This window comes from Dicentrarchus labrax, unplaced genomic scaffold (genome assembly GCF_905237075.1).
Source record: "Dicentrarchus labrax unplaced genomic scaffold, dlabrax2021, whole genome shotgun sequence".
NCBI classification, from domain to species: Eukaryota; Metazoa; Chordata; class Actinopteri; family Moronidae; genus Dicentrarchus; species Dicentrarchus labrax.
The window spans coordinates 5,799,404-5,819,453 of NW_026136713.1; the positions used below are offsets into that span (position 1 = coordinate 5,799,404).

Sequence of the window (20,050 nt, forward strand, 5' to 3'; positions counted from 1 at the left end):
AGTTGACATGTCAGGAGACAACTGGTCGATTTTGGTCTGTAGCTAAATTTCTGCTGCTATAAAGATGTTCTGCATTTGAAACAACTCAAAATATATGTTGGTTTGTGTCTAGTAATGCAAAGTAACTGAGTACATTTACTCAAGTACTGTACGTAAGTATTTTTGAGGTACTATTTGATCCTACTTTTCCACTACTAATTTCTTTTTTTATATTTTCAGGCATTTTTGCCTTTATTTGGACAGTGACAGTCAAAGATAGACAGGAAGGAGGGGAGAGAGAGAGGTGGACGACACACAGCAAAGGGCCACAGGTTGGAATCAAACCCGGACTCACCCTTAGTACATAGGGTGCATGCTCTATAGGGGGGCTACCAGGATGCCGCCTCCATATCACTGTAACCATCAGGCTACTGGGGCACCCCAGAAAAATTGTACTTATTACTACACTGCATTTTTCTGACAGCTATAACTATAGCTATGTCGTCCCCTCTCTCTCCCCCTTTCCTGTCACTCTACAGCTGCAGATGTTGGCAGTTCAATTGGACTCTAAGTGACTCTAAGAGAGAGAGAGAAACAATTCTACAATATTTTACAAAATACAAAGATTTGGAAAACTAGATACAAATTTGTGTTGCAGAACTTCTTTCCAGCACCATTAATGATCTAACGACCCCTCAGATTTTATCTTGGGACCCTTTGGAGGGGGTTGACCTCTTGGTTGGAGAACACTTAACTATATAAAGTAGCTCCACCTCAACCAGAGCACAACAGTAAAATGTTACTTATTGTACACATTGTTGCATCATTATTAACAATTTAATAGTGTAATAGTATGTTAGTACTTTGACATACTACAATTACTTGAATGCAGGACTAATAACTAATTAAATTCCCATGACCACAATTAACACAGCAACATAAATCCTATCTGGAATTTTGATAGTGATATTTATTGATAATTATTTGATAGTTATTGTTTCTTTCCTTTTTCAAATGAGTAATGTGTCTGTGTGTCTGAAGTCACTGTTTGACTTTAAAGCGAAGCTCTGCGGCGCGTTCACGTCTTCTCATTGACTGCTCAGCAGCCAAATGTATCAAATGTTGTTGTTTTCAGCAGCAATTTCACAGACGTGGAGACAAGCTTATAAATCACCTGATACCACGGACACTCATCTTTAGGACATTAGGGACCTTTCAGTTTGACAAAAAGCCCTGCGGCCCGAAGCCTCCTGGAGCAGCCGAAAACTCTTGTTTTGATCTTTTATATCTTTGGAAACAATAACTTCCTTTTACATTTTACGCCTTTATGAAATAAGTAATAACTTAATTGTTAAAGCACAACCTGTAATTTTCTCTGAAAGGACTCACAGTTAGACAGTACTCAAAATGTCTTTGTAATTACATTATTAAAGTGAAATGTTTCCATTGGCTCTTCAACAGGTACAGAGGAAGTGACCTCTGTATATCCTTTGCCTTGTCTAACACTTCACTGTACTCTTTGCACGGCCCTGAACATAGCATATTTGTATTTGTGACATTTGCACATTTATCTTTTTTGCATATATTAGTATGATGGCTCTAGGGATGTCAGTCTGTCTGTCAGTCGGTTGGTTCAACAATTTTATTTTAGCTACATTTCTGTGTTTTAGCAAAATGTTTCAACAACTGTCTGATAGTCAGTCACAAACAGTCTGCGTTGAGCGCTGCTTTGGAGTGAAAAATAACGTGAACAATAGAAATGAACCTGAATCCATATTGATCATGTGACTACTTGCCAGATAAATTTGAACCTGATGAAACTGGCTGAAATGCAAAGACATATTTTTAACTGTTACTATGACTAAATAGTCATGAGGCATTAAAGGCTTTTTAAATCACTACCGTCCTGCGAGAGATCAGATTTCTTCAACAGTTTTAAACTATTGGATAACATTTGGCTCTAATATTCATTTCATCATGCAGGTAAATTGCAATAATCACTAAATCTTTCACTTTTCATCTAGTTTAACAGGTCAAAATTTTTATTTAGCAAAACTATCTTAAAAAAGACATTCCCATGAACCTCAGCTGCAGTTTGCTTTTGACAAATCAAGCAAAATAAAAAGAAGAAAGAAACCTCTTAATCCTTCTTTTTCACTTTAATTATTTAAATTTTATACTTAGTTGGACATATGTACCCAGTGCAACTTACATATTGAAAGGTTAGCAGTGTACAGTGAAGCTTACAGAAAATACAAGTAGGAATTTATGCTTTAACCAAAATGTAGAATTGAAAACTGCAGAAATAAAATATTAAAGAAATATTAAAATATCGTTATGCTCCACAAACAACAAGAAGCATGGCACAAGAACAAAGCATATAACTGTTTGTACCGTGATTACCTTACAATTTAACTAAATTTGCAACATCTTTTCCACAAAGTGACCCATTCACCCCGTCAGACAGTCATAATTAATTGTTTCAGAAACGTTGATCATTCAACCCAAAGTGACGTAGAAATCCAGTGACACAGTTCCACCTGCTGTGTACTTGTGATCTCAGACATGAGCAATGATACGTTTGAACAGCCCATCACATAGAAATGGTGTCAGACATAAACCATCAGAGCTCTGCTGGACAGCCACTGATTACTGCTGCAGAGTAAACATTTGTTAGGCCTCTCTGTACAAGCACAGATAGGCTCCGGATGAATCGACAGGGTCCCCTAAATTGTGTCTATGACGCCTGATCCATCGCGTCAAAACCATTAAGAAAGAGACTGGTTGTGATGATAATGTATTGATCTGATTGTGATGGATGACCACTGAGGATATATAAGTGAAGTTCTCTGCCGGGCAGAGGTATAGTCCGATCCGGCCATCTAAAGACAAAGGCACCATGCTTTCTGTAGCTCTGTTTTACCTCTTAGCCGTGGTTTGTTCTGCAAGACGGACACATGCTCTACCGCTGTACCCTGATACCAACCTGGAGCCACAGGCAGGTAAGACTCTTTTAAAATGGTCTTCTTCACCATTTTACCATTTCAATCTTACCTTTTGTCATGAGCAACACTGAGATATTTACTCTATGCCAGATAACAAACAGAAGCTGAACCAAACTTACATTAATATTTCTTTTGAGATAAATTGAGTTTTAACTTATCTTCACTGAAATAATCTACCCTTTCTTGATAACTCCTTCTTGTCCTTCAAGATATGGGTTTAAACTACATCAATACATTTTTATAAAGTATTCCACTGAACTCTTTCAGGGTATTAATGTCATAATGACAGGATGACAGGAAGAAGTTGTTTTCATCTCAACAGATTTCATTCAGAAATTAGTGTCAGAGGTTGAGGATGGACCCAACACCGCCGAGGGGGAGCAGAGAGAGGTTAATAACCTGTATCCTCTACTGATGCAGCACAATGGAGCAAGAGACTCCTGGAATAAAGGTAAACGATTCAAACATCATGCAGACATTTGCAGTCAGTCGCATATGGTCAACATGATGAGTTTTTTTACTCTCTTTATGTTTTTAAGGGGCTAAAGATTCAGCACAACAAGACAAGTTTGCGAACATGGTAAGGCTGACACTCTACGTCTCTATACACTGAGAAAGTTTAACATAGCATTATGTATTGTATAATTGTATAGCAGGTCTCAGAACAAAGTCGCAAAGCAAGAAACCCATTAAAATAGCAGAAATGATGGGCAATTCAAAGAACAAGTTGAAGGTGAAATATCACAGAAAGATCAATTACTGCAGAAATTTGTTTTTAGTAGAGATTTACAGGAAGTGACTGCAAGATAACTTCAAACAGGAAGGCTGTTCCAGAGTTTGGAGATTCTTACAACAAATGCATCTCCTTCAGTTTTAGGTCTAGATTAGGGGGGTGTAGCCGTGATCTGAGAATGCAGAAGCTCACAAATGTATGTTGGACCACAGAGTGCTTTAAAAGTAATACCTTAAAATCAATTGGAAACCAATGCAAACAGGCTAAAATGAGGGTTACGTGATCTCTCCAGTTTGTTCCAGTTAAAACTCTAGCTGAGGCATCCTGTAGCGTTCACATCATCTTCTGCTTTCGTCATGTTTTTTTTCTTGTTTTTAGGTTGAGGACCTCGGAGAAGCTGTTCTGAAGCTGGCAGCGGCTGACAAGCTGCGCTCTCAGGGTTTTCTCAGATCAGAGCAGAACTTGCCAAAAACAAACAAAAGAGGTAAGTGACTTTATTACGCACCATCATGCCACACCTGCTCTTCATACACAGTCTCGGATCACGTATAACAATGTCTGGCTGCTGTTCAATGATCTAATCAGAAGGATGTTTAACTAAGGCTTGTGCCATTTAAAGAAGAACACAAAACACAGATGGAACGAACAAGTAGAAGTAAAATGAAACAGATAACAACAGTAAATATACAAATGCATGGTACATAACTACAGAGTTACTTTTATTCAAAACAAAATAGTTTAATGTTTTCTAAAGAGTAAAATATTATATCTATCTAATTGGGGTACTTAAAATAAAGTACAGTCGGGTAAAGTAGAAGCACACTAAAAAGCAACTTATGATATCTTACAGGAGTAGATTATAAATAATGTAATTATTGTAAAACACTTTAAACACTAAACAAAAGAGGACAGAAACATATACAGCATATGCAAGTACCAGTAGTATTAGTACAATATGAGGTAAATATTAAAATGAAGAATGTGGATTTGTTGCTAATTTTTCTCTCTGATGTCTTGACAGCATGTTTCTGGAAATACTGTGTCACCAACTAGAGCCGAGCAGCAGCAGGACGTTTGGCCCTGGTTGGAAACGCCTTCACTCTCCATCCACATTTTTGTTTCCTACCAAACAGTATATTCGTCGTCTAAACTGGATCAACAGAAAATATATTTTTGAATCTGTAAAATGGTCTTTTTTGTGGCTGGAAATAAACTTAAATATCAGAAATGTAAATTATGTCATCTGCTTTGTGATAGTTCAAGTTTTCAAAATGTTTATAATCATTACTGCATGAGGCCTAAAGAAGGAAGATGAAATTCAGGATTGTTTCTTCACTTTCTCCCCAGGAGGGGGCATTATAGCACTAGTCAGCCACACACACACACACACACACACACACACACACACACACACACACTCCACTCAAAAATCAAGGTTGAGACCAATAAATTTGATATTTTTTATTAATTGACAGTGAGGCAATTCAATCACATTAAACTGTATTTGTACAGGGTTAGAATAAGATTTTACGTTTTGCATAAAAACGAACTGTTTGTTAAGGTTTTTGCAGCTAATACTCGCACTAGCACAATCATATTTTAATAAGGGTGCTTTGATCATAAAAAGCATGGAAAATTATCAATATTTACACTATAAACAAAAACATAACAGTCAATTGCACATTTGGCCTTTTCACTGTGGAATAAACACACCATTTGTCTGCGAGTGACTATGGATACATAGTCAGTACATACAACCAATAAAACTATTTGCTTTTTCAATGTCCCAAAATCTTACTGCGACATCAGGTTTTTAAGGTGGAACAGTGTCTGATTCATTGCCACAGTTTATTCATGCGGGTTGTAGCGCCCTCTACAGATCACCATCTTTACATGAATGGATACGGTGGGTGAAAACAGGATTTTAATTACAGAGAATCACAGGTTTACTTCCTCTTGTTGGCCACGCTGAAGTAAGCCTTTTCAATTTCAATGTCGGCTGGACACGTCTGTTTGAACTCCTCCCTCTCATAGGCGTTCTGAAGGTATCGCCACACGCCTGTGAACTGGGCAGGGATGTCAAAGTCGCAGTACTTCTTGGCAGCAATCTGAAATAAATGGAAAGATCAGAATTAAGCATTTAGAGAAACATAGAGTGCACCAGGTACATAAAGATCAGAGCTGAAAGAAGTACTCAAATCATTTAACATAGGGAAATGTACAAATACTATAATGTAAAAAACTCATTACAAGTTAAAGTAAAATGTTTATGCACTACGTTGTGTTGTTTAATGTACTTTACATCAGTGCATCATAATTTATGCTCATTATAGGTTTCTCAAATCCTCATATAATCCTCATAACCATATAAAAAATTGTATTCTTTGACACAATGGCATGAAAGTAAGTGACCCTGAAATTCACGAGTAAACAGTGAAAATACTGCGAGTAGCGCTGCAATGATTTCTCAATGAATCGATTAGTCGTCAACGATAAAATCCATAGACAACTATTTTGATAATTGATGAATTGTTTGGAATCATTTTTTAAGATTTTTTTTCATGTTTTTGTTTCAAATTCTCTGACTTCAGTTTCACAAATGTGAATATTTTCTGGTTTCTTTAGTCCTTCATGACAGTAAAGTAAATATCATTGGGTTGTGGACAAAACAAGATATTTGAGGAGGTCACCTTAATTATTACATTTTAATTGAAAAACGATTGACAGATTAATTGATAATGCAAATAATAATGTTATTTGCAGTCCATACCTGCAAGTAAACGTCCTGCATTGAAAAGCATACATAAGTAAGTATTATCAGCTAAATGTACATAAAATATCAAAAGTTCTCATTATGCAGAAAACTGGCCCTGTGACTGATACATTATTATATGACATTATTTGATTGTTAATCCTGATGCATCAAAGCGAGTTTGGTAGTTTAGTCCAGTGGAGTTGGGCCCTCAAAAAGGGTCACAAGATCAATCTGATGGGACGTGAAATGATTAATGATGTATAATACTACATCTGTGGGGCCTGAACAATTGTTTTAAATTACATTTAGAGGGGAATTTTTCTCTCTGGTGGAACTACTAACAACTCATAGACACCTGAAATGTGACAAGGGGCCCCAACCAGACATCAGAAAGGTTGAAAACCAGTGATTTAATCTTGTAATGTACTGTAATGTATTGTATTTTACAAGGTCATCATATTCTTTTATGTAAAATATTAATATGAGAAGCCACAAGTAACTATAGCTGTCACATAAATGTAACAAATATGGTGGAGTAAAAAGTACAACATTTCCCTCTGAAATGTAGTTAAGTAGAAGTTTAAAGTGGCATAAAATGTATATACTTAAGTACTTGAGTACATACTTAATTACTTTCCACCACCAGTCCAGACACCAGAGTGGAGATATTTTAAGATTTACTGAGATTTACTCCAAAATGATCACACACTGTCTCACCCTGATAACGTGCAGTTTGGGGAGCAGGTTGCAGTCAGCTAAGGTGAGGCGGTCGCCGTCCAGGAACTTCCTCTTGGAGATGGTGATGGTTTCTCTGGAGTTATGGTCGATCTCCTCGGGGAGGGGGGAATTCAGGTAGTCATCCAGGCGCTTGAACTCCCGCAGCAGGTTTTTCTCATGGACTGGAGAGTCAGAAACACAGAGATATGTTATGTAATGTTACTACAGGTAAAGTGTAAGTACTGTACATTTACTTTAAATAGAATATTTAAATACTGATGTGAGAAGATTCAAGATTTTAATATAGGTATTCTGAATGCCTATTCTATTATAATATTACATCATTGAATTTGTCACTGATGAATTAGCATGTAAGCATTTCAATATTGTAGTTTGTCAAGGTTGAGATACTTTATATGCTGTTAAAGTGATTCCACCGCTGACTTTGAGGGGAAACCAACTGAATCCGACTCGGTGGCAGGCATTAAAAATAACTATATAGAAATAATATAATCTTCTCACTGATGGTATGGTTTGTTTTTTAATGTCATATAGAGGCATCAGTATTAAACTGAGACTGATTCATAACCAGTTAAAAACTCCTTGTAGTACATTTAAGTACAGTTACTGTGCTGGAGTAAATGTACTTAGTTATGTTCCACTACTGATCAGTCCTGTGATAATAATAATAATATAACTATTATATTATATTACAATATATTTTTACTGAAGGTATGTCTGTCTATTTCTTTATTACAAGAGCTCCAGCTTACAGGCGTTATTCGGACTGTTCTTGATGAAAGCAGAGAACTTTGCAAAAATGTCAGCGCCGACGTCAAAGGACTCTTTGTTTAGTGGGCTGAGATGAGGATACCTGCAGGAAGAGAAGAAAAGAGAAGCCTGGGAGTAAACTTTCTTAATGAGAAAATAACCCATCATCAAAATCTCACTTGATACATATTTGTTTAGCGATCAAGAGCAACAATACCTGGGAGGGGCCACTGTTTGTTCGAGAAACTCCTCGATTTTGATGAAGTCTGTTTTGAGGGTGCCGTTGTAGAGGAGGAAAGGAGGGTTCGTTCCTGGGGCCAGGTCTTTGAGCTCAGCTGGCTTCCTGGAGAGGACGTAGAAAGATGGAGAGGAATAAGGACAGAGAGTTGGGGGGGTGACATCCCACTTGGGTTTTTTATTCAGATCATTCAATCCGACTATATCAAGAATTTAAAAACTGAGAGTGTGTCGCGTTATCGAGGCTTGTCAGGATCAAATGTGGCACAGTGGATTAATGATTTCAGCATTGGCTATTGGTTTAGTTATAAAAACACAGAGTGCTGGGAGTGGTCGCCTTTTCAGAGGCCTGTTCTGTGTGTGTTCTGAATCATTCAATTATCTGCATCCTTTCAGAGTTTCCTGATCTTATTTGCTCTGTGGCAATGGCCCTGAGAAATTCACACAATAAAGCCTCAATTAAAGAAGGTGTTTGTTTGAAAGCGACATAGAGCTCTTTGTACACTTTGGCTTTACGGGCTCCTCCCTCTAACCTGTGTTAGACAGTGAGAAACACACCTTGCACCATTGATAAGTGAGAAACGGTTTGGATTAGTGAAAAAAAAAACCTTCTCATTTTCACTCTAATTTTGCTTGTTAATAGACTTCTGTGTGAAAGTCCCTATGACCAGATGCTCAGGAAATGCTTCTGGCAGAGGAGGGGTGCTTACTTCCTCATGTCAACAGTGGTCACTGTAAACTTGACTCCTTTCAGCCACAACACCATGAAGAGCCTTTGACAGAAAGGACAGTTCCCCACATTTTCACCATCATGTCCAGCCTGAAAAACACAGAAAGTATTTTATTTTTATGATCACAGGAGCCACAAATGTCAAATGTCACAATATCTCTTCTCTTCCCTTCTGCGGACAAACAAGTGAGTTTGGAAGCAAAGGCGTGTCTGGGTTATTTAAAGGCAATTTCCTCCATGTAAGGGAAAAACCAGGCATTGTGTTGTAACGGAAAACAGACACTAACATTTGCTAACATCTCCTCCTTCTGCTAGCTCACAACATGACAACATGGTCTGTTTAAAGCCCAATCTGTGTTTTTCTTAGCTCCAGCTTTTAGCTAATACGTTGATGTTAAAGGAATAGTTTCACACTTTGAGAAATATGCTCATTTGCTTTCTTGCTGGAGTAAGGTAAGAGGATCACTCTCAGGTGTATAATGTGGGCTAAATATGGAGCACCCATCAAGACTGGAAACACCTAGCCTGGCTCCGCCCGAAGTTAACATAATCTGCCTACCAGCACCTCTAAAACTCAGTAAAAAGACATTAGATCTTGTTTGTTTCTGTACAAAAACTGAAGCATAAAACAACAGTTAGCTGTTTTATGGGGGTTAATGTGCTGGACTGTGTCTTGGATGGGAGCAGTGATTTGGATTCTTGTCCATGCATTATCAGGAAATAGTCCCGCACATAACAACCCATCTTGTTGTTTTTACACTTTTGTACAGATAAAAAAAACAAGATATTATATGATAATTTGTGAGATTTTGTAACCTCTGGTCAAAGCCAGGCTGTTTCCCTTTGTTTCCAGTCTTTGTGCTAAGCTAACTATACCATTATTACCATACAGAAATGAGAGTGGTATTAATGTTCTCATTTCACTCTCTGCCACACAGCGAAGAAGCACACTTCCCTAAATTTCAAACTATTCCTTGAAATGACTGAATGTTGAATGTTTCATTTACGAAGAGACATAATATACTTTAGACTGCATATTTTGTTGTTTTTTAGCTTAATTTGACCTTGTTTTGAATCAGAAGACATTGTGTCTCTGCACAGATGTCATGAACAAAAGCACATTTGTATAGTGCATCACAGTAAGAGAATGAAAAGAGACTGATGTAATTTTAAAGTTTAACATTAATCAACAATGTGACAAAAACCTTGATATAGATGACTACATCTGAATGTGTGCGTATGTAAAAATGGGTGTGTCAGGTTTAGGCTGGGGCCTGTCACGCTGCATGCTCTGTGCTCCTTCTGGGTGAGTGGAGATAAGGTGGACTGTCTGTCTGTGGCCAGAGTTCACTGATAAAATGTGCTGTGACCCTCAGCAGGGATACAAACACTTCAGCATCTGTAGCACACGGTATCTGTAGATGGCACCCATCAAAATGAGAGTTGTCCTCTGATTGCTGCTCATACAGCAACATACTGTAGATAACAATACTTTAACAATACTGATAAGTGAGCAGCAAATCCTTGTGTGACTCATTTGTTTGGCTATAGCTTTTCCCTTAAAAGAGAGGACATAAAACAGGCAAATTTCATGTAGACTTATACACACAGCACATTATTTTGACAGTGGATTCAGGTGTTATTGCAGTCTACAGTCAAGTTATTAGTGACATTAAAAAGAAATGACTGACCTTAATGAACAACTCGATGCTTGGCTCCTTGTCAGAGTTCTGCCGAAGTGCCATGTTGTCCCCCAAAAAAGTTTAATTCACTTTTTCAAAATCCCAAATACTTGCTTGAGTCAAAGCTTGTCTTTCAGTCAGTGGTTCACGGCACCCCAAAAAATCCCCAGAGCTGAAGAGAAGAACGCTGAAAATACTGCTCTTGAATAAGTGCTGCTCTGGTTTCAAGTGTCTCTGTGGTCGTGGATGTCAGGAGAAAGTGAAACACTTCACGGCTGGTTGTGTTTTGTGTGAGGGGTCCTTGGAGGCTATCGCTCTTAACATACTTTACAAGTCAGGGCAGAGGGAGGATCCAGAGAGATGGGCGGAGTACACACTCTTATATACGCAGAGTCAAACTATGGGGAGAGAGCTTAAAATAGAATCATCTGCATTTTGCAATACACAGGAACTGATAAACCATGTGACTCACACAAATTCAGACAATTGATTTGGACCATTTAAGTTCCAGCAGTTAGATATGGAAGGAATAATAGATTAGGAGGACTTTTCAAAGGGAGGCTGCACTTATTACAAAGCACCCACTGTATACTGAGGGACACTGGGAAACAGTAGAGACAGCTAATTTAATTAGTCTCACATCTGGTTGATTGAATAATGTACAGAATGTTTACTTTGGGTACAGGAATGTGAGAAACACCTGACATACAGTTTAAAAGCAGTGTTTGTTGTAGTATATTTTTTGCTGCACTGGTAAAGGTAACATTTTATAATATTTTTTAAATGGCCATATGTATTTTTACACATGCCAGCAGCATGGCTCTAGTCAGTTGGTTTATAACCAAAATTATTTACATTCCCATTAGCCTGGTGAAAATTAGACCTGCTTTAGTGCTATCTAGTGGTGAAGTTGTAGCAACCAACTGAATACCGCCATTAAACAAACGCACCTATCTAGAGCCAGTGTTTGGTTTGTCCCTTCTGGGCTACTGTAGAAACATGGCGGTTCAACATGGCAGCCTCTGTAGAAGAGGACCCTCTCCCTCCGTAGGGAGCATTTAGCACATACAGCTACAATCTTTACCTTTACTGTGGTTTGCTACTTAATACTACTGTGTTTACTGTCTTTTTTTCTGGGTACGTGTACACCATTAAAGCCATTTAAATCTGTATACTGAGTACTGTATATGGAGAAAATTCAATTAATAGATTAATAATATAATTAATAATTTCTACTTTGACTTTGAAATGGGTAAAAGTAGCTTCAACATTCATACGATCTTGCTTAAAGGTTAATGTTCCGTAACCTTTCATCCTTATTTACATTTTACTGATAATATGTAAATGTTTTTTAGCTACTAAAAGATTAACAGAAGGACTTCTGCTTGTTGTTGTTTCACATTCTAGTACTACTTTCACTTCAATAAAATAACTGAATATTCCTACCACCACTGAGTATAGTGTATATTTAGCTAATGTTATAACGTTTTCTACTCTATTGTACCCGTGGAAGAAGTCAGTATAGATTATGTCATTCTTTTAAACAAACACAGTATATTTCAGGGGTATTTTGAGTAATGAGTCATGGTGAAGGGAATCTCCTCAGTGCTTTGGGCATAAAAAGGTTGAGATGAAATTTATTTCTGGCTTGTTTTGCAGGAGTTGAGGTGTGGTGAAAGTATTACAGAATCTTTTTGCTTTATAGTTAAAGGCATATTTTTAACTTAAGGTATTATTTCCACTCAATCAGGGTTAATATAGTTTTATGTATAGTTTTGTATTTTTCATTCATTTTAATTTTATTTCATTTTACATTTTTGCTTTCAGTTCAGTTTAGTTTCACTTAGGTTGCTCATTTTAGTTTTCTATTTTAGTTTTTAGTATTTTCAGTTTCTTATTTTATATTATAATATGGGGGTATTTGTCAGGGGCAAGATTTAGAAGTTAAGTACACAATATCCTTCTTTGAAATTTCTAAACTAAAATACTTTTTCACGTCTAGTTTTATTTTTTTATTTATTTTAGTTAACTATAATAACTTTGCACTGAATACAGTATATTCTGTAGTGATAAGTACAGCTGTCTTGGATGAAAGAATATGAGGTTAACTCTTATCTCATAACATAGACTCTATTATGTCCTCTGGGACTGAAGACTGGGGGCTCAGTTCAGCATTGGTGTTTCTTGTAATATGGTATCACTTACAGTAAATAGGGGAAGGGAATTTTTATGACAAAATCCCCACGCTGCGGTGTGGACTTCTCTAAAGAAATAAGACCAGTAACATGGGCCGAATTATGCAATGCATCACAAGGAATTTCAAAAGAAGAGATACATGGCTCTGAGCCACGCACTCTGTTTTACATGGCCCCGTGCCCAGTAAAAACAAATCCATCACACTGAAATTACTAACAAATCCTGGAAATATGATGAATAACACTCAACCATCACAGGAAGTGTAACAGAGGCAGAGAAAGTTGTGAGACACAAATTTATTCTCCTCTTTCCTTTTAAATGTCTACAGAGAATTTTTCAAATGTCTGAAATAAAATCTCTCTTTCCCCGCGGTGGTACGACCCTTCCTTTAAAGATAGCCAGAGGAGTTCTAAGGAATAATTAGTCACTTTATTGACACATCCCATGGGAGGTAAATGGAATTTCATGGGAGTATAAGGTGGGAGGATCACTCTTACACACGCACATAACTGAAACGTGGGCTTTTCCTTTTAAATAACCGGCCTCCATTATTACTTCCACTCTGCTGCTATGGAGGGAGTGTTTATTGGAGCTTGTGTGATAAATGACTGGAGTGCCATTCAGACATTAAATTCGATTCACCTTCACAAGATCACTGATAACATCCTCAGCGCTAGTGAATCACTTCCCATGTATTTTGTGTGAGTGTTTGGTTGGTATGACAACAGCCAGGGTTGAGAAAGAAGGGATATATAAAACGGAAATTAAGGTTAAACTCACAGCCTTTATAGTAAACTGAAACCAACAGATTTTGGCTACGCAGGGAAGAGAGATTTCCTGAGTTACCCTGGAAACACAGTGGAAACACATAACTTGCCAATGACCTGCCACTTCCTCTTCCACAGACAAAAAGATAGGAAAGCCCTGTCTCATGGAGAGAGATACACATATCTCCTCTGGTCACGCAGAGCAGCTGGAAGTGGCCTTCTGGAAAAAAAACTACCTTATCTCCATAAACAGGAGCCTTGTTGTTGACAACCCAGCCCCAGAGAATGAGTCTTGCTTTTGTCATTACACACACATATACACGCACACAAATAAACAAAATATTTTGATCTTTTGACATTTCTACGCAGATTTTTAGTATAGTTAAACATTTTGGATAATACGAGGGTTGGAAGTTGAAGTTAGAGTTCAGGGGTTATTAGCCTCTCTCAGCCAAAGCAACACTGGAGCTTATCTGTCAGCTCTGTTCAAAGCAGTTCACTGTGATTGTTTTGTTTTTTTATTGCTAAAAGGGGGGGATGGCTGTTTCTTGTAAACACAATGGCATCATTGACCCACTGACCGCTCTCTCCCAACCAGTCAATAGCGCAACAACTCATTACAACAAAACCCTGGGGTCTGTCGTTCAGGATATGCACAATGACAGTGCCATGGAGTTCTACGGCCTCTTCTTACCTCTTCTTCTGGTTCTGAGGATACGCACTGCACACTCAGCTCCTGATTTCTCTCGTAAGTTCATTGTTTTTGGCATCAATAATTTGCTTTTTCAGGAGAAAATCGAAATGCTGACCGGTTATTTTTCAGCTGTGATGGGTTTGCAAAGGTAGCTTTTTAGGCATCCTCTAACTTTTTCTGCACATCCTGCTTTCCAAACAGCTGTGGCAACTCATGTCGAAGTTCCAGAATCAGGGTGCTGAACTTAGATCTTCACAGGTTAGGAACAGATACTCCCAAAGCATTAAATAAAGTACAGTTGAGCTGTTTTGACTCCTGGCAATGGATTATGATGGATTATGTTATGGTAACAATGATTGATTCAGACAAAGCCAAAGGTGGCTTTTTTTCCCGGACACCTCAATTGTGAGTGCTGCAATGTGCGTCTCTATCTGACCTCTGCAGAGATTTCCATTTTTTGTGCGGCTGCAGGCTCTGAGGGGCCTAATAATAGTTCATTGTGAGGGAGTGCCTGGTACTGCCTCTCATTTGCTCCCTGAAGCTTCAAACTGCCTCTGTGGTGCGCGCACACACACACACACACACACACACACACACACACACACACACACACACACACACACACACACACACACACACACACAGGAGGGGAGACTTCCATTTCCAGTGTCCATTTCTGTTGTCTTGTATGGTTGTATATGTGGTCATAGTCCAAATATTGTCTGGGAGAGCTACACCCAGTGACTGGGACACCACCCTGTCGACAACCAGGGCCGAGCTGCAAAGACTAAAAAAAGAATGTAATAAGTCACACTATTGACTTGTCAATTATGGACAATGAAGGGCTTTTAAATTATATATTAGTTAGTAATAATAATTCAGTCATTTCTGATTTCTTAACAAGTGAAAAAAATTGTCTTGTTACTAATAAATCAAATCTAAAAACCTGAAAGTCAAACAGGAGTTATATACTTATTTATATATTTAAATGAGATAAAAATGACACATTAAACCAGTGTCTGAGACCAGATATCAGCTTTTGTTTTAATTAATGCCACACTGTTGACTATTCACTGCAAGTTGCACTAATCATTTTTCTTCCACCTGTACAGGCTAACTAACTCTCCCACAATCAGCAGATAACATAAAAGTGAAATTAGCATCACCTTGTGTTCACTTTTAGTATATCTTCACACCATCCTGAAAAACCACACAGCTCATGCTTGTGAAGGACACACGCTCATCATCGAGTGTCCATCCAGGACGTCTGTGGCCGTCCTATCAGCGTTCTATGGACGGCGTGTTCCTAATCAACATCTGTGCCCCTCTGCGAACACAAACACAACCGTGGAGGAGGACACAGAGTGCACTTCCCCAGTTGCTATCGAGGTATTTACTGCACTGTAAAGCGCTGTCATGACTCACACAGCAGATTATCAACACACAGTTTTCTCTCCCTCACAGAAAGTGTTGTCAGAGTGTCAGGATCAACGGTCCTGTCACATCCCGGTCTTCAGTCCAGTGTTTGGGCAGGACCCCTGCCCTCTCACCACCAAGTACCTTCTAGTCTCCTACAAGTGTAGACCAGGTATGCTGCTAAGTAAAACAACTCTATCATTCAAAAACTATGGAAGGGATGTTTTTTTCTTTGAGAACCATTACTGAATGCATCTTTTTCGACCTCAGGCAGCCATTTGGTTTCTGATCATTTCAGTATGAAAATCAACTTGTATTGACTTGACACTTGATTGCGATATGCGATCAATCACAGTTAACATCATCTCTATTTATTTATCTTTTTAAATTGCATTTTCATTGCACTAACACAAATTCAACTTAGACTGCTTTTTTATTCCAAAATGCCCCTCAAAGGTAAATATGGACATATTGTAGTAACACATGTAACTACATTAATAAAGTAATCAAACTAAAAATTTGACTAAACAAACACAAGCACACTTATATACTATATAAGTGTATAATTTTAACAAACTTTACTTTGATATTTTTTCTGGTTTTCTTTTATGTTTTACAGAACTTAGATTAAATTTAAAGTACGTCAGTCTTGTTGCAGGTTATGGCTGCCACACTCACATTGAGATTACCCATCTCAACCATTTTAATGTCTCTACATTAGATTTACAGACACAAATGAAACCAGCAGTTGTGAAAGAAGTATTCAGATATTTTAACTGAGTAAAAGAAGCAATACTACATTTAAAAATACTCTAAAGTTACAAGTCATCCAGTAAAAGTACAAAAGTATTAGAATGAAAAAGTATCCAAAGTCAAACTACTCATTATGTAGAATTTCCCATTTCACACAATATTGGACTATAATTATTTTATTTTTTTTGTTTAACAATCTTTATTGATCTTCCATTAAACCCACCATATATTTGTTAGTAGCATATATTGAAAATGAAAGTGCATACAAGCAGAGGACAGCTGCCTTATTCAAATGTGAAAGGTGGAATATAATTATTGACGCATTAATGTGTTTATCACTTTAATGTTGCAGCTGGTAAAGTGGAGCTTAACTGCTGGGTAGCTTAACTTATAATAATATATTAGCAATTGTTAGTAGTTATATTTTGCATTAATAATAAAAATCTGCAAAATAACTAGTAATTAAAGCTTCCAAATAAATGTAGGGGAGTAAAAAGTAAAATGTTGTATAGCACTGTAAAATGGAAATCCTCAAGTGAAGTACAAGTACCTAAAAATTTTACTTAAGTACATCTACTTTGTTACGTTCCACCAATAAAAACCAGTGGCTCGAAAGATTCTCAGCAGTAACTTCAATAGTTATTCATAGTGATGAGCTAAAAAATGTAAAAACATTAGTACAGAATGTCCCTTAAAGTTTCTTTACTAGATGTTCGTCAAAATCCGCCTTTCTGTAATTATGTGTGTTTACATTATGTAATCGTCTGTGTTTCAGAGCACCACCGCACAAGGCTGGTGTGTGAAAATGAGCGTCTGAAGCTGGTGTGTAAAAATGAGACTGTCCTTGCGATCTACTCTGCAACGTTTGGACACCTGCTGCACGGCAGTCCTTACTGTCCTCAGGAACCTGGATCACATACTGACATGGGTCTGAAACAGGACACTTTGTTATCTAGTTGCAAGAATAGTGGAACAAATATCAGTTGTATAGACACAGAGGAGGTTAACTGGTGTGCCCTGATTATCTGTTAATAATCATTAATAAAACAATAGTTTAATTATATGTAGACATTTTCTGTTGTATCCTCAGTAAGACTATTTAATCACAATTATAATGTTACTAACTGACATTTGAGACCTGAGCATAATTTGCAATATTAGACTGATTACACTTATTAATTTTATTAAACTTAATTCATTATAGAGTGTTTGTCACCCTCGGCTCTGAGGAAGGTGTCACGCAGGTGCCACGGCAGAGCTAACTGCTCAGTACTGGCTGATACTCAAACCTTTGGGGACCCCTGCTTCCCTGGCACCAGGAAACACCTGCGGGTGTCCTTCACTTGTGGTACGTGACGAACCGGATGTTGCTGCCTGTGACTGATATGGTTTAATGCATCATGTAAAAAACTCTTAATTATCTCTTCAGTGCCCAAGTATCTTCTGGAAGATGTGGGTCGTGGGTCAACAGATCCTTTCATGATCTCAGACTACACACATGGTGAGAGTAAGACTAAAAACAGGTTTTGTTGCATGCAGCAGACTTTGACTGGCGTCTGAGCCCAGACCCCTCTCACCTGCAGGTGGATGGTACACTGGCCCCACCTACAGGCCTCAAAACGTGCTCTTAACCAACTCTCTGGAGATCATTGAAAAAATATTGGGTATGTGCACTGAAGCCTGTAGACCTCAGGCTAGGGCTGCATGTACATTTCTTATCATTGTAGATCATATTTAAAAAGGGCCATACAGGTGTTTTAGCATCAGTGCTGAGTCACATTACATTAAAGGTACATCATAGCTAATTATAAGCCTGTTAAAGCATATTTGTGTTTGTCTGTTTCTGCACAAACTGAGCATATTAAAATATAGATTTTCTATGTAGTAGTACAGAATGTGCAATCATATTTTGCATTACTGCTGAGCATTTTCCAAAATATGCTATAGTTAAAGGTCCAGCGTGTAGGATTTAGTGGCATCTAGCTGTAGATCGCAACTCTGTTGCTTCACCCTCCCTACAGTGTTTGGTTTGTCCCTTCTGAGCTACTGTAGAAACATGGCAGACTCCATGGAAGGCGACCTGCAGTATCTGTAGATAAAAAACAAGTAATTCTAAGGTAACAAACAACAATTTCTATATTCAGGTGATTATACACTATATAATATAATCCACACACACCATAATATGCTCCAGTTCTGCCAATAGATCCTCCTAAATGTTACACACTGGACCCAGTGATCAATAACCTATTTTGATTGAGTTTAAAGCCTCTGTTGACTTGGAAATGTAAAAACTTACTGCAGTTTTAATTGTTACAGTAATGCAAAATACAAAGAATTTGTGGTAAATTGGTTGACAGTAATAATAAAATGAAATAAAGTGTGGCTATAGATGTTTAGTAGGATGTTCAACTGTAAATGTGCTGAGTATTACAGATTACACATTTTGAATTTAGTTTGACTTCTTCCAGGTCTCCCGGAGCGAGTGGCTCTGTACTTTGTCTCTGGTATCTGTGCTGGTCTGGTTTTCCTGCTCTGCCTGTTTGGTCTCCGCTCCACAATAGTGAGGGATGTTAAAGGTCTGGTTTCTGACCTGAACGATGAGCTGAAAGCATCTCGCAGACAGCGCAAGGAGCTCATGGAGGACCTCTTTGACGATGAGGTCTCGGACACGTCGTCCTTCTGTCGCCTCACACAATCCTACCGCACAACAGACATCTTAAGTCCCTCAACTCTGACAGTAGAGATGGTCGATCGTGAAGTGGAACAGACGAGGGATCTGCCCAACGGAGACATTTGGCCTCATCGAGACTCCAGCCCTTATGCCATCCATAAGATTAAAACCTACAACAACTGAGTGAAGTCGCATGTATGAGTGAACCTACTATTAAAGCATCTTCTGCTATGGATTTTAAACTGTGGACTGAAATTACACAAATTAATCTACTTTTAAAGCAATTTAACTACCTCTTTATCCATGTGTTGTCATTCATGGCCAAGTAACTCTGAAATACATGAAATCTTAATGAACTAGGTTAGTTACAGTAATTATTAACATCAGACGTTTTGTTAAATGCAACAGTATTTTAAAAAATAACAGAGGAGCTTATTTTCTGCCTACATTGTTTCGGTTAAAGGATGCCATGTAAAAATGTTGAACCCGTATAATAAAAATAAAACAAGGATTGTGTTAATTGTGGTCTGGTGACAGTGTTTCTTCTGTTTAATGTTTCACAACTAGCACTTGAAAAGTAAAAAAACGAATGCACAATGAACCTGACACAAGCTTTAAGAGTAGGCTACGTGTGTTTTAAAGATTATTAACACGTAGGGGTGTTACATTGAGACAACACACATTCATGGTAGTTTTAAACAGTAGTGGAAGAAGCACTCAGATCCTTTTCTTACTACCACTGTAAATATACTCTGTTACAAGTAAAAAGTACTCACTATAGGCCAAATAAGATAAGATAAGATAAGATTAGATAAAATAACTCTGAAGTGATCCCCAGAGGACAAAAAACAGGGACAGAAAATAATTACACCAGACCAATACAAGATGATCAAGTAATGATATTTAATGTTTATATATATATAATACTACTTCATATAACC

General features: G+C 37.8%; 3 protein-coding genes across 4 annotated transcripts; 2 read left to right on the forward strand and 1 right to left on the reverse strand.

Moving 5' to 3' along the window:
* The first annotated feature begins 2,831 nt into the window (after positions 1–2,831).
* Positions 2,832–4,837, forward strand: urp1 (urotensin-related peptide 1). The gene is made up of 5 exons (XM_051420312.1): positions 2,832–2,981; positions 3,307–3,435; positions 3,524–3,564; positions 4,096–4,201; positions 4,739–4,837. The coding sequence occupies exons 1-5, from the start codon at positions 2,879–2,881 to the stop codon at positions 4,768–4,770; spliced, it is 411 nt and encodes a 136-aa protein (XP_051276272.1). The 5' UTR covers positions 2,832–2,878; the 3' UTR covers positions 4,771–4,837.
* A 326-nt stretch (positions 4,838–5,163) lies between these two features.
* clic2 (chloride intracellular channel 2) lies at positions 5,164–10,949 on the reverse strand. Its single transcript, XM_051420513.1, has 6 exons — positions 10,619–10,949; positions 8,908–9,017; positions 8,178–8,303; positions 7,963–8,063; positions 7,190–7,371; positions 5,164–5,825 (listed from the first exon to the last, which is right to left on the reverse strand). Exons 1-6 carry the CDS (start codon positions 10,670–10,672, stop codon positions 5,664–5,666), a joined length of 735 nt encoding a protein of 244 aa, XP_051276473.1. The 5' UTR covers positions 10,673–10,949; the 3' UTR covers positions 5,164–5,663.
* si:ch73-335m24.2 (protein eva-1 homolog C) lies at positions 9,242–19,629 on the forward strand. 2 transcript variants are annotated; one of them, XM_051420511.1, is made up of 9 exons: positions 9,242–9,380; positions 14,171–14,320; positions 15,450–15,655; positions 15,731–15,854; positions 17,211–17,363; positions 17,640–17,783; positions 17,865–17,936; positions 18,019–18,099; positions 18,907–19,629. In XM_051420511.1, the coding sequence occupies exons 2-9, from the start codon at positions 14,224–14,226 to the stop codon at positions 19,290–19,292; spliced, it is 1,263 nt and encodes a 420-aa protein (XP_051276471.1). In that variant the 5' UTR covers positions 9,242–9,380; positions 14,171–14,223; the 3' UTR covers positions 19,293–19,629. The 2 variants fall into 2 exon arrangements, with proteins under 2 accessions (XP_051276471.1, XP_051276472.1); XM_051420512.1 differs by lacking the exon at positions 18,019–18,099.
* The last annotated feature ends 421 nt before the right edge of the window (positions 19,630–20,050 follow it).

Bases quoted from the DNA above. Each gene is read 5' to 3' on its own strand.
- clic2 (XM_051420513.1), bottom strand. From the start codon at position 10,672: ATGGCACTTCGGCAGAACTCTGACAAGGAGCCAAGCATCGAGTTGTTC. The intron at 9,018-10,618 runs GTCAGTCATTTC...TGTGTTTTTCAG, and splicing joins GCATCGAGTTGTTCATTAAG to GCTGGACATGATGGTGAAAA. The intron at 5,826-7,189 runs GTGAGACAGTGT...CATTTATTTCAG, and splicing joins CCAAACTGCACGTTATCAGG to ATTGCTGCCAAGAAGTACTG.
- urp1 (XM_051420312.1), top strand. From the start codon at position 2,879: ATGCTTTCTGTAGCTCTGTTTTACCTCTTAGCCGTGGTTTGTTCTGCA. The intron at 3,565-4,095 runs GTAAGGCTGACA...TCTTGTTTTTAG, and splicing joins AAGACAAGTTTGCGAACATG to GTTGAGGACCTCGGAGAAGC. The intron at 4,202-4,738 runs GTAAGTGACTTT...ATGTCTTGACAG, and splicing joins GCCAAAAACAAACAAAAGAG to CATGTTTCTGGAAATACTGT.
- si:ch73-335m24.2 (XM_051420511.1), top strand. From the start codon at position 14,224: ATGCACAATGACAGTGCCATGGAGTTCTACGGCCTCTTCTTACCTCTT. The intron at 15,656-15,730 runs GTATTTACTGCA...TCTCCCTCACAG, and splicing joins CTTCCCCAGTTGCTATCGAG to AAAGTGTTGTCAGAGTGTCA. The intron at 18,100-18,906 runs GTATGTGCACTG...GACTTCTTCCAG, and splicing joins GATCATTGAAAAAATATTGG to GTCTCCCGGAGCGAGTGGCT.